General features: G+C 47.4%; 1 protein-coding gene across 1 annotated transcript; it reads right to left on the reverse strand.

The window, feature by feature from the left end:
- Positions 1 to 2,441: 2,441 nt before the first annotated feature.
- LOC136605451 (zinc finger protein 84-like) lies at positions 2,442 to 4,128 on the reverse strand (the record flags this gene model as incomplete). Its single annotated transcript, XM_066588957.1, has 1 exon — positions 2,442 to 4,128. A coding segment is annotated over one exon (1,353 nt), but the record flags the coding sequence as incomplete, so codon positions are not given.
- Positions 4,129 to 13,318: the final 9,190 nt, after the last annotated feature.

Below are 13,318 nucleotides of genomic sequence, written 5' to 3' on the forward strand. Positions count from 1 at the left end.
TGCATCACTGCTGTGTCGCCACGATTGTCACCGCGGCGACACTTTAATGACATGACTTACCGGTACGTCATGTTGCAGAAAGTACCCCGCTCCCATGACGTACCGGTACGTCATGGGGCGGGAAGGGGTTAAAGCCCAGTTAGCTAGGATCTAAAAACACAATGGGGGCATCACTAAGGGGTTAAAGATACAATACTTATCTTAATTTTTCCAGGTCTGGTGAATTTCTTTAACCCCTTAACGACCAATGACGTACCTGGTACGTCATGGAGCGTCGGGGTATGTATGAAGAGAGGTTGCGTGGCAACCTCTCTTCATACAGTGCGGGCATCAGCTGTTTATAACAGCTGACACCCGCGGGCAATAGCCGCGAGCGGCCGCGCGGCCGATCGCGGCTATTAACCATTTAAACGCCGCTGTCAATTCTGACAGCGGCATTTAAATCCCCCGAACGATGTTCGGGGGTCCCGCGCGGCCCCCCCGCGGTGAGATCGGGGGAGCCTTGCACATATCATGGCAGCCGGGGGCGTAATGAAAGGCCCCAGGGCTGCCTTAGCAGACTGCCTATCAAGCCGTCCCCGTGGGGTGGCTTCATAGGCTGCCTGTCAAAAAGCAGTATGACGTAATGCTATAGCAGGGGGACTTCAAAGTAAAGTAAAAAAAAGAATCAATAAAGTTTTTTTTTAATTGAAAAAAAAAAAAAGTTGTAAAAGTTTAAATCACCCCCCTTTTGCCATATCTATTATTAAAAAATCTAAATAATAAATTAAAAATATGTATTTGATATCGCCGCGTCCGTAAAAGTCCGATCTATCAAAGTAGCACATAATTTTTCCCGCACGGTGAACGTCGTCCGAAACAAAAAATGAAGAACGCCAGAAATGCACTTTTTTAGTTACCCTGTCTCCAAGAAAAAACGCAATAAAAAGCGATCAAAAAGTCATATGTATTCCAAAATGGTACTATCAGAAACTACAGGACATCCCGCAAAAAATGAGACCTTACTCAACTACGTCGACGGAAAAATAAAAAAGTTATCGCGCGCACAAAATGACGACAGAAAATAATTGAAAAAAATTTTATGTCTTTAAAAAAAAAAAAGAAGAGTATAGTAAAAAAAAACCTAAACAAGTTTGGCATCGTAGTAATCGTACCGACCCATAGAATAAAGTTATCATCTCGTTTTTGTTGCCATTTGTGCGCCGTAGAAGCAAGACGTACTAAAAGATGGCAAAATGTCGTTTTTTTTCCATTTTACTCCACTTAGAATTTTTTAAAAGTTTTTCAGTACATTATATGGTACTTTAAATAGCACCATTGAAAAATACAACTCATCCCGCAAAAAACAAGCCCTCATACAGTGACGTGGATGGATAAATAAAGGAGTTATGATTTTTTTAAAGGGGGGAGGAAAAAACAAAAATGGAAAACTAAAAATGGCCGCGTCATTAAGGGGTTAACAGCGGCTACACTATTTTACAGATCTTCATATTCTTCTTGAATGAGGAATATTAAAGAGGCCAATAAGTGTGGTGGAAGCCCAGTATATATCTATATGGATAGGTGGGCCTTGGCAGTAGACAGTTGTCAATTTAACATTCTGTATACATATTTGCTTTCTGTCTTGCTACAAATATAATGTTCTTACAGTTATGCAATAGGTACTTCCGCTCATATGAAAATATCTGTTTTATAACTCTGCTGACATGGGGAAGCCAACATGAAACCAACCTATAAATATATCTATTTTTCCGACTGTTTGTGCCTTTAGGAGAAGTATAACTCAGACATAGATAACCGCAGTCTGAAACAGCTACCGCAGAAATTACCCAAGCAATTTTACTGGAAACGTATGCAAATAACATGGGAGGTCTATGCTATTACTAACTCATGATGTAACCCAATTATATCGAAGGAACCACACGTGGGCCTAAGACAACCCAGTCATTTCATCCACCACCTGATGGCCAATCACAGATGACCGGAGGATGGACGAATTGCAAGATGCTTATCCAATAATTAAACAATACGTTGTATCTATGTAATCCTTTGACCTGCCCAGATGGGCGGATGTGTTAAACTCTTTTAAAACAGGCTACGCGCCCAACAATAAAGTAGAATTGAGGAAGCTATACATGCTGAACCTCGTGTCAGTGTGAAAACTTCTTATGCGCATTATCAATTCAGAATTAATATGGAGGGGTGTAAACATTCCAAATTGAGTAAGCCGTGGTTCCACAAAGGAAGGTTCCACGACATAAGGACAACCAGTGTAAGGCTGTTGAGGTGGGTTACCTCTGCAGTGGAGGACCATTCAGGTGTCATTAGAGCCAGCAGCAGTCCCCCCACCCCCCATGTCGTACTTGGATTGGTTGGAGAGCGGATATTTGTCATGGTTTTGATATATCTGAAGGTAGAAATAAGAGTTATATTTCACAAGTAGGTTTATTCAGTGATTTGTACAGTAATAAGAAGGTTCATGGGGACAATTCAGGGTCGCTGCTCTGGAAGTAAGCCAGGATCTTCTCTTCTTCCATCCACAATACTTCTCCATGGATCGTGCTCACAGGTCACCTCAGGTACATAGAATTTGGGTGTTTGGCAGATCCAGTCTGACTCCACCCAGAAATAATCTCTCTTATTGACTGTTCACTGTCTGTGAATAACTGATGGGTTACATTTTTTCTGTGAATCACAATCTGGTTTCTTCTCTGTGTGAATTCTCTGAAGAGTTTCAAAACTTCATTTAATTATAAAACATTTTTCACATGTAGATCAAAGAGGCTTCTCTCCTGTGTGACTTCTCAGATGATTAGCCAGATCCGGTATACTAACAAAATATTTCTCACATTTTGAACATGAATATTTCTGTTTATCTTCTGTGTGTTTTTTCAGATGTGTATTAAGATTTGATTTATTTATAAAGGTTTTCCCACATTCTGCACATGAATACGACCTCTCCCCTGTGTGAGTTTTCTCATGATCTGTAAGTTTGCCTTTAGTAATAAATCCTCTCCCACAGTCTGAGCATGTATACGGCTTCTCTCCTGTGTGATATCTCTGATGTTTAACAAGATCTGGTTTATTTGTAAAACATTTCTCACATTCTGAACATGAATATGGCTTCTCTCCTGTGTGAGTTCTCTCATGTATAACAAGGCTTGGTTTACTTCTAAAGCATCTCCCACATTCTGAACATGTAAATGGTTTCTCTCCTGTGTGACTTCTCAGATGATTAGCCAGATCTAGTATACTAACAAAATATTTCTCACATTTTGAACATGAATATTTCTGTTTCTCTCTGATGTGTTTTTTCAGATGTGCATTAAGATTTGATTTGTTTATAAAAGTTTTCCCACATTCTGCACATGAATACGACCTCTCCCCTGTGTGAGTTTTCTGATGATCTGTAAGTTTGCCTTTAGTAATAAAGCCTCTCCAACATTCTGAACATGAATACGGCTTCTCTCCTGTGTGACTTCTCTGATGTTTAACAAGATCTGGTTTATTTGTAAAACATTTCTCACATTCTGAACAAGAAAATGGCTTCTCTCCTGTGTGAGTTCTCTCATGTATAACAAGGCTTGGTTTACTTCTAAAGCATCTCCCACATTCTGAACATGTAAACGGTTTCTCTCCTGTGTGAATTCCCTCGTGGGAAGCAAGGTATGATTTACTTGCAAAGCATTTCCCACATTCTGGACATGAATACGGCTTCTCTCTCGTGTGAATTCTGTTATGTTTATCAAATTTTGATTTCTGTGTAAAACCTTCCCCACATTCTGGGCAGGAATACGGCTTCTCTCTTTTGTGAATTTTTATGTGTAGAATAAGGTTTGTTCTACGTGTAAACTGTTTTCCACATTCACCACATTGATATCTTTTCTTCCCATTCTCACCCACAATTGTGGTAACAACCTGTGATTGGTCAGGAGAAGGTTCCTCATGGTTAGGGGGATTATATGATGGATCTGTACTGTGAAGTCCTGGAGGTACATTAGAGGGAATGAGGTTTTCTCCTGAAGAGCGCTGAACGATATCTTCATCTTCTACCCTATAAATTGTAGGTAATATGAAGTTTCCCTCAGATCTCTCACCGGGTTTTTCTGAAAGGATTAAAAATGGATTTCAGGATTTTTTTCATCCAATTTACAAATTTATCACATTCCTATTAGGCTAGAAACACACATGATCACATCCGTTAATTATTTAGATGCCACAGTGAAAACTGAAGACATGTCTAAACAGCCAGGTAGGAGGTAGGGCTCCCCTCCAGCGCCACATCAGCCTTTCCTTTCCCGAGATGTGATTGATGGGTTAGGATGGTAGCCCAGAGCCTACTGAAGACTTCCAGTGCTGTCATGTGTGAATGCCTATTGTCAGTGAATTAAATATGACTCCATGTTCCATCCTATGTGTAGCCATTTTGTGAGCAAGTAGCCATCTTCTGTGTCAATTATTTTGTACTTTTCTGCTGCATGATTTGCTAAAATGTATTGAAGAATAAGAAGGGACCTCGATGATTAGAACATTCCAAGGCCCTAGATAGAATGTCTCGGGTCATTGCGCCTGCTCTCCTGTCTTTCTCTAAACAATTATTGTTTATAATTAAAGTACCGTTGTGTTCAGAGAAGTTAATCATATAGAATTCTACTGCGTCTGCACTGCTTTTCCTGAAGTACTTTAGATGTTAAATTCCTTATCTTGCATGCTTATGTTTTTTGACCAATGATAATAAATGAATAATAGATTTAAATTATTGTAATTAGATCATGTGCCTGTATATAAGCTGCTGTCTGTTAATTAATAAATAAATTACTTTGGATCACATCCCATGCTGTGTGATTTAATGTTAGTCTCCTGAGCTCAGCTTACCTCTAAAAATTGAATTTGGACCCCAATAGCATATCGTATAGAAAATGCTAGTTTGCACTAACATTTTTGGCGCCCAATGTGGGGCATGACATTGGATCGACTCCTGACCCCAGCAACGAATTCAGTGACTTTCATATCAATGGGAAAACACAGACAGAGCGCGCTATACAAAAAAGTAAGATTTCTTAGAAAGTGTCTGTTTTTTTTCCCCCCTGAGGCTGTGAATGACAATCTGCGCTGGTAAAAGAGGGCATATTCATACTTTAATCCATGCAAAGAGCCCAGCAGATTGGTATGCTTTTGGGTAGAGTTTGAAATTTTTACGTAAATACTTGAATGCTGTCTGGACAATTGAGGTGAGTGTTATGGTGCTATAAAGTACATGATTTTATTGCCCTGAGAGGAGATTGTGCTACAGTGGCAAATTGCTGTGTGAAAATGTTTACTGTGTTAGTACTGAGCTATATATTATATGTTATGTGCTGCTTTGAAATGCATGGTGACTAGAGATAAGCGAGCACCAAAATGCTCGGGTGCTCGTTACTCGAGTCAAGCTTTTCGTAATGCTCGAGAGCTCGTTTCGAGTAATGAACCCCATTGAAGTCAATGGGAGACTCAAGCATTTTTCAAGATGACAGATGCTCTGCATAGGGAAGGGTGTGTGAAACACCTGAAAACATCAGAAAGTGATGAAAACATCCCAGAAATGGATAGGGAACAGCAGGGGCAGTATGTATGGGTGCATCTAAGGCTCCCAGGTTGCACTATCAAGCCAAATTGTGGGCAAGAGCCTGACGGTCACCCCCTAACAATTTAGTTGTGCCATACCATAATCAGCAAGGCACATGTGCTGGCACATCTTAGCTAAGCACCACAATAGGTGAAGCGAAGGCCAATCACCGCCGGCGGGTGACACCACTGCCTCTTCTCCTGTGTTACATGCTGGCATTGCTGTCCAATCCCCCCCCAGGATGCAGGCACGAGTCTGCATCCACAGTCTTCTGAAAATGTTTCCCAGTGCAGTGTCCAGACGAGGTAAGGCACACCCCTTCGCCTACTTCGCCAACAGGAGCTCCGCAACACCGTAGCCTGGTCCTTCTGGCTACTGACGTCCGACGGACCGATGCCGCCCCCACGCGGAGCGGCACGCGAAATAGGAGTGGCCCTCTCCTCTCATCCCGGAGGTTCGGGTCAACACACCTTTGTCCAGGAGTACTGGCAGAGAGCTGGCGGTCTTTGACCTATTTTCTCAAAGTGCTGAGAAGGAGTGGGGAAGCACACACTGGAGTCAAGACACTGCAGTGGACACTCTGCCACCTCCCTTTGGGACAAAGCCATGGAGTCCCCGAGTCCCCACTCTGCCAGTCTGCCCGCGTTAGCTGGCGGGCAGCCGTCCAACCCGGGCACCCCCTCTGAGCGTCCGGGCACACGACGACGCCTCTGCTGGTTGAGGAAGCGTGCAAAGACAGAAAAAATGTTAAAAAATCCCTCCGAGAGCTTGTTAACCAGTGCCCCAGGGAAAGACTGCATGAACGGTAAAGCAATTAGTGGCCAAAGATGGACACCGCGCTGGGATACGTTTCCGTATGACATGTGACCCTTTTATAATTGTGCTTCATAGCTGACAAATCACAGGCAAATTAATGTATGACTGTAAGTGCCACCCCATGCCACCTCCGTGGCAGCATTTCATTAGCCGCAAACTCCAGGACAGGGGGCACTCAGAGGTCAGGACTTATACATTTTAATGAAGAAAACAACCCATTTTAAAGAAAAGACATTTTTTGTTACCAAGATTGCAGGTGAGAATCAGAAAGATTTATTGAGCGAGAGTGCAGGGTATTTGTTTACCCAGAGTATAGGCGAACCCCTGAAAGATTTGTGTACCAAGAGTATAGGCGAACCCCTGAAACATTTGTGTACCAAGAGTATAGGCGAACCCCTGTAACATTTGTGTACCAAGAGTATAGGCGAACCCCTGAAAGATTTGTGTACCAAGAGTATAGGTGAACACATGAAAAATTGGTGTACCAAGAGTATAGGCGAAGCCCTGAAAGATTTGTGTACCAAGAGTGTAGGCGAACCTCTGATAGATTTGTGTACCAAGAGTATAGGCGAACCCCTGTAACATGTGTACCAAGAGTATAGGCGAACCCCTGAAAGATTTGTGTACCAAGAGTATAGGCGAACCTCTGATAGATTTGTGTACCAAGAGTATAGGCGAACCTCTGATAGATTTGTGTACCAAGAGTATAGGCGAACCCCTGTAACATGTGTACCAAGAGTATAGGCGAACACATGAAAAATTGGTGTACCAAGAGTATAGGCGAACCCCTGAAAGATTTGTGTACCAAGAGTATAGGCGAACCCCTGTAACATGTGTACCAAGAGTATAGGCGAACCTCTGATAGATTTGTGTACCAAGAGTATAGGCGAACCCCTGTAACATGTGTACCAAGACTATAGGCGACATCTTGAACAATTTGTGTACCAAGAGTATAGTTGAATCCCTGAAAGATTTTTTGACCCAGATTGCATGGGAACCCCTGAAATATTTTTTAAACACACAGCTCATACTTTATTAATAGGATCCAGGTGGCGGTCCACCGACAGGCAAGCTACCGCCTGTCCCAGCCCCTGCATCTCCCCGAGGGGCTTGTTAAGCAGTGCCCCAGGGAAAGACAACATGTACTATGAAGAAATTAGAGTGTTCAAACCAGGACAATTCATTCTGTCTCGGTGTTAGATAGCTGGACACTGCGCTGGGATACATTTGTGGACTCTGTGGGCGTATGAAGCTGGAACCAGCATGTTTGTTGTCTAGTGGTGGACCTCTTCAAAATTGGGGGCGAGAACCTGGAGGCGGCCCTCTGAAAAAATTGTTTTGACAGAGCCAATTGCAGCCCTCCGAAAAAAAATAGTTTTTACTGAGCCTTTTGGCCCTCTGATGAATTGGCTGTTCAGTGTGCTGACATGCTGGTTTAGGAGGAGGAGGATCAGAGAAGGGTAGACCAAGCTTTGTTCATCTTAATAAGTGTAAGCCTGTCGGCGCTGTCAGTTGACAAGCGGGTACGCTTATCCGTGATAATTCCCCCAGCATCACTAAACACCCTCTCTGATAACACGCTAGCAGCAGGGCAGGCCAGCACCTCCAAGGTGTACAGCGCAAGTTCATGTCCAGTTTTGACACCCAATAGTTGTATGGAGCAGAGGGATCACGGAGGACATTGGTACGGTCGGCTATGTACTCCCTCACCATCTTCTCCCTCACTCACTTTTCCATCATTTGAAGTACACATGCTATGGCTTTTTTGTCCGCTGTCTATGCAAGTAGCAGTTATCTACTGCACCCAGGTGCTCCTCGCCTGTTTTTGGACCACTTTGCTGCCTGGCTCCCCCACTTCCTATGCTGTGAAATTCCAACACTCATCTTAGGTGATTTTAACATTCCCACTAATGACCCCATCTCTCCATCTGCCTCTCAGTTTCTTTCGCTCACCTCCTCCCTTTTTCTCTCTCAACTCACAGCCTCTCCCACTCAAAGGGATAGCAATACTCTAGATCTGGTCTTCCTCTGTCTCTGCTCTGCTTCCAACTTCACTAACTCCCCTCTCCCGCTCTCAGATCATAACCTCCTCTCTTTCTCTGTCACGCTCCCTAACATCTCTCCAGACCCACCTACCTACCGTACCTACAGGAACCTTAAGGCCATTCACACCCAGGACTTTGCTGAATCCCTACAGTCCTCTCTGTCCCCTATCTCTCTCCTCTCCTGCCCCAACCTGGCTGCTGCTCACTACAACACCGCTCTCAAACATGCCCTGGATGAAGCGGCACCCCCCAGGACCAGAGCCATTCGATGTACAACGCGGCAACCCTGGCTCACGCCTCAAATGCGCTTCATTCGGCGGTGCTCTAGAAGTGCTGAACGGCTGTGGAGGAAATTGCAAACGTCCGCAGACGTCCTCCACTACAAATTTATGCTCAGAACCTACAACCTCGCCCTCCACCACGCCAAACAAGTCTACTTCACCTCTCTAGTCTCCTCCCTATCGCACAACCCTAAACGGCTCTTTGATACTTTTCACTCCCTTCTCAGCCCTAAACCGCAGCCCCCGGTGACGGATCTCAGTGCTGAAGAGCTGGCTGCTTACTGCAAACAGAAAATTGGATGACATCCGTCAGGAAATAACTTCCCAATCCCAGACTAGCCCTGACCCTAGTCCTGTCAGCACAGCATCTAGCTCCTGCTCACTGTCTGTACTCAGACCAGCGACAGAGAAAGAAGTCTCCCGATTGCTCTTCTCTGCTCGCCCCACCACCTGCGCTAGCGACCCTCTCCCCTCACACCTCCTCCGATCCCTCTCCCCTCACACCTCCTCCGTTCCTTCTCTCCAGTGGTCATCTCCCATCTCAGCACTATATTCAACCTCTCTCTGACCTTTGGCATCTTTCCCTCTTTCAAACACGCCATCATATCCCCACTGCTAAAGAAGCCGACTCTGGACACGACTGATGCTGCCAACTACCGACCCATCTCAAACCTCCCCTTCATCTCCAAACTACTAGAACGCCTGGTTTACTCCCGCCTTGTAAGCCATCTATCAGAGCACTCTCTCCTAGACCCCCTACAGTCTGGCTTCCGACCGCAACACTCGACAGAAACTGCCCTTACAAGGGTATCCAATGACCTACTGACAGCCAAATCGAGGAGTGATTACTCCCTACTGATCCTCCTCGAACTTTCCGCAGCATTTGACACTGTTGACCACAAACTCCTCCTCAGTATGCTATGCTCCATTGGCCGAAAGGACACTGCTCTCTCCTGGTTCTCCTCCTAACCATCTGACCGCTCTTTCAGCGTCTCCTTTGCTGGCTCTACCTCCCCTCCTCTTCCCCTTGCTGTTGGGGTACCCCTGGGCTCGGTCCTCGGCCCCTCCTCTTCTCCATCTACACAGCTCCTATTGGACAAACCATCAGGAGATTTGGCCTCCAATACCACCTGTATGCTGATGACACCCAGCTATACACCTCTGCCCGTGACATCTCTGCACCTTTACTCCAAAACATCACCGACTGTCTGTCCGCTGTCTCTAACACCATGTCCTCTCTCTACCTAAAACTAAACCTCTCTAACACTGACTTACTGGTGTTTCCTCCTTCCCCTAACCGACCTCATCCTGACATCTCCATCTCAGTGTGTGGCACTATAACTCCCAGCATGCCCGCTGCCTTGGGGTCATATTTGACTCTGATCTATCATTTACCCCCTACATCCAATCTCTGGCCCGAACATGTCAGCTGCACCTCAAGAACATCACAAGAATCCGCTCTTTTCTCACCGCAGACACGCTGAAAATGCTTACTGTTGCCCTCATCTACTCCCGGCTCGATTATTGCAACTCGTTGCTGATCGCCCCCCCCCTGCACCAGACTCTACCCTCTCCAATCCATCCTGAATGCGGCAGCCAGGCTCATCTTCCTGTCCAGCCGCTACTCGGACGCCTCTGCCCTGTGCCAGTCACTGCACTGGCTGCCCGTTACATACAGAATTCACTTCACACTTACTACCCTCATCCATAAAGCCCTCCACAGCGCCCCCCTATATTGTATCCATCATCCACAGTGCAGCGCCCCCCTATACTGTATCCCTCATCCACAGCGCCCCCTATATTGTATCCCTCATCCACAGCGCAGCGCCCCCCTATATTGTATCCCTCATCCACAGCACTGCGCCCCCCTACATTGTATCCCTCATCCACAGCGCAGCGCCCCTATATTGTATCCCTCATCCACAGCGCAGCGCCCCCTATATTGTATCCCTCATCCACAGCACAGCGTCCCCCTATATTGTATCCCTCATCCACAGCACCGTGCCATCCTACATTGTATCCCTCATCCACAGTGCAGCGCCCCCCTATATTGTATCCCTCATCCACAGCGCAGCGCCCCCTATATTGTATCCCTCATCCACAGTGCAGCGCCCCCTATATTGTATCCCTCATCCACAGCACAGCGCCCCCCTATATTGTATCCCTCATCCACAGCGCAGCACCCCCCTATACTGTATCCCTCATCCACAGCACAGCGCCATCCTACATTGTATCCCTCATCCACAGCGCAGCACCCCCCTATACTGTATCCCTCATCCACAGCGCCCCCCTATATTGTATCCCTCATCCACAGTGCAGCGCCCCCTATATTGTATCCCTCATCCACAGCGCAGCGCCCCCCTATATTGTATCCCTCATCCACAGCACTGCGCCCCCCTACATTGTATCCCTCATCCACAGCGCAGCGCCCCCCTATATTGTATCCCTCATCTACAGCACAGCGCCCCCCTATATTGTATCCCTCATCCACAGCACAGCGCCCCCCTATATTCTATCCCTCATCCACAGCGCCCCCCTATATTGTATCCCTCATCCACAGCGCCCCCCTATATGGTATCCCTCATCCACAGCGCCCCCCTATATTGTATCCCTCATCCACAGAGCAGCACCCCCCTATATTGTATCCATCATCCACAGCACAGCGCCCCCCTATATTGTATCCCTCATCCACAGCGCAGCGCCCCCCTATATTGTATCCCTCATCCACAGCGCCCCCCTATATTGTATCCCTCATCCACAGCGCCCCCCTATATTGTATCCCTCATCCACAGCGCAGCGCCCCCTATATTGTATCCTTCATCCACAGCGCAGCGCCCCCTATATTGTATCCCTCATCCACAGCGCAGCGCCCCCTATATTGTATCCCTCATCCACAGCGCCCCCCTATATTGTATCCCTCATCCACAGCGCAGCGCCCCCCTATATTGTTTCCCTCATCCACAGCGCAGCGCCCCCCTATATTGTATCCCTCATCCACAGTGCAGCGCCCCCCTATATTGTATCCCTCATCCACAGTGCAGCGCCCCCCTATATTGTATCCCTCATCCACAGCACAGCGCCCCCCTATATTGTATCCCTCATCCACAGCGCAGCGCCCCCCTATATTGTATCCCTCATCCACAGTGCAGCGCCCCCCTATATTGTATCCCTCATCCACAGTGCAGCACCCCCTATATTGTATCCCTCATCCACAGCGCAGCGCCCCCTATATTGTATCCCTCATCCACAGCGCAGCGCCCCCCTATATTGTATCCCTCATCCACAGCGCAGCGCCCCCTATATTGTATCCCTCATCCACAAAGCCCTCCACAGTGCAGCGCCCCCCTATATCGCCTCCCTCATCTCAATCCATCACCCAGCCCGGGCTCTCCGCTCTGCTAATGCAACCAGACTGAGCGCCCCTTTAATTTGAACTTCTCATTCCCGCCTCTAAGACTTCTCCAGAGCAGCACCGGTCCTCTGGAACGCACTACCAAAGGCTACCCGAGCAATCCAGGACTCGCAGAACTTCAGGCGTGCTCTAAAAACGCACCTCTTCAGGGAGGCATACCACATTCCCTAAACAAACCCCTCTGTACCCCCCTGATAACATGCTCCCTGACCTACCGACTGCAATCCCTGCTAGCCATCCTAAAGCGCTCCTGCAGTCATACTGATTCTGCCGTCACACGGCTAAATGTCTGACCATTGTCTGTGTGTATAGCATCCCTCACTCTCCACCTCGCCATACCGTGCCCATCTCCACCCCGCCATACCGTGCCCATCTCCACCCCGCCATACCGTGCACATCTCCACCCCGCCATACCGGGCACATCTCCACCCCGCCATACCGTGCACATCTCCACCCTGTCATACCGTGCACATCTCCACCCCACCATACCGCGCACATCTCCACCCCGCCATACCGTGCATATCTCCCCCCCCACCATACCGTGCACATCTCCACCTCTCCATACCGTGCACATCTCCCCCCCACCATACCGTGCACATCTCCACCCTGTCATACCGTGCACATCTCCACCCCACCATACCGCGCACATCTCCACCCCGCCATACCGCGCACATCTCCCCCCCACCATACCGTGCACATCTCCACCTCTCCATACCGTGCACATCTCCACCCCACCATACCGGGCACATCTCCCCCCCACCATACCGTGCACATCTCCACCTCTCCATACCGTGCACATCTCCACCCCACCATACCGTGCACATCTCCACCTCCCCATACCGCGCACATCTCCACCCCGCCATACCGTGCACATCTCCACCCCGCCATACCGTGCACATCTCCACCCCGCCATACCGTGCACATCTCCACCCCACCATACTGTGCACATCTCCAGCCCCTTTACCTTCTGTATCACCCCATTACTTGTAGTATGTAAGCTCGTTGGAGCAGGACCCCTATTATGTTTCCATCGGCTGATTACTATGTAACCGCGGTTCTGTAATGTCTGTCCTTTTGTCTTTCTGTATCCCCCCCTGTCTATGTAAGCGCTGCGGGATATGTTGGCGCTATACAAATAATGTTTATTATTATTATCTTA

This window comes from Eleutherodactylus coqui, unplaced genomic scaffold (assembly GCF_035609145.1).
Source record: "Eleutherodactylus coqui strain aEleCoq1 unplaced genomic scaffold, aEleCoq1.hap1 HAP1_SCAFFOLD_744, whole genome shotgun sequence".
Taxonomy (NCBI): domain Eukaryota; kingdom Metazoa; phylum Chordata; class Amphibia; order Anura; family Eleutherodactylidae; genus Eleutherodactylus; species Eleutherodactylus coqui.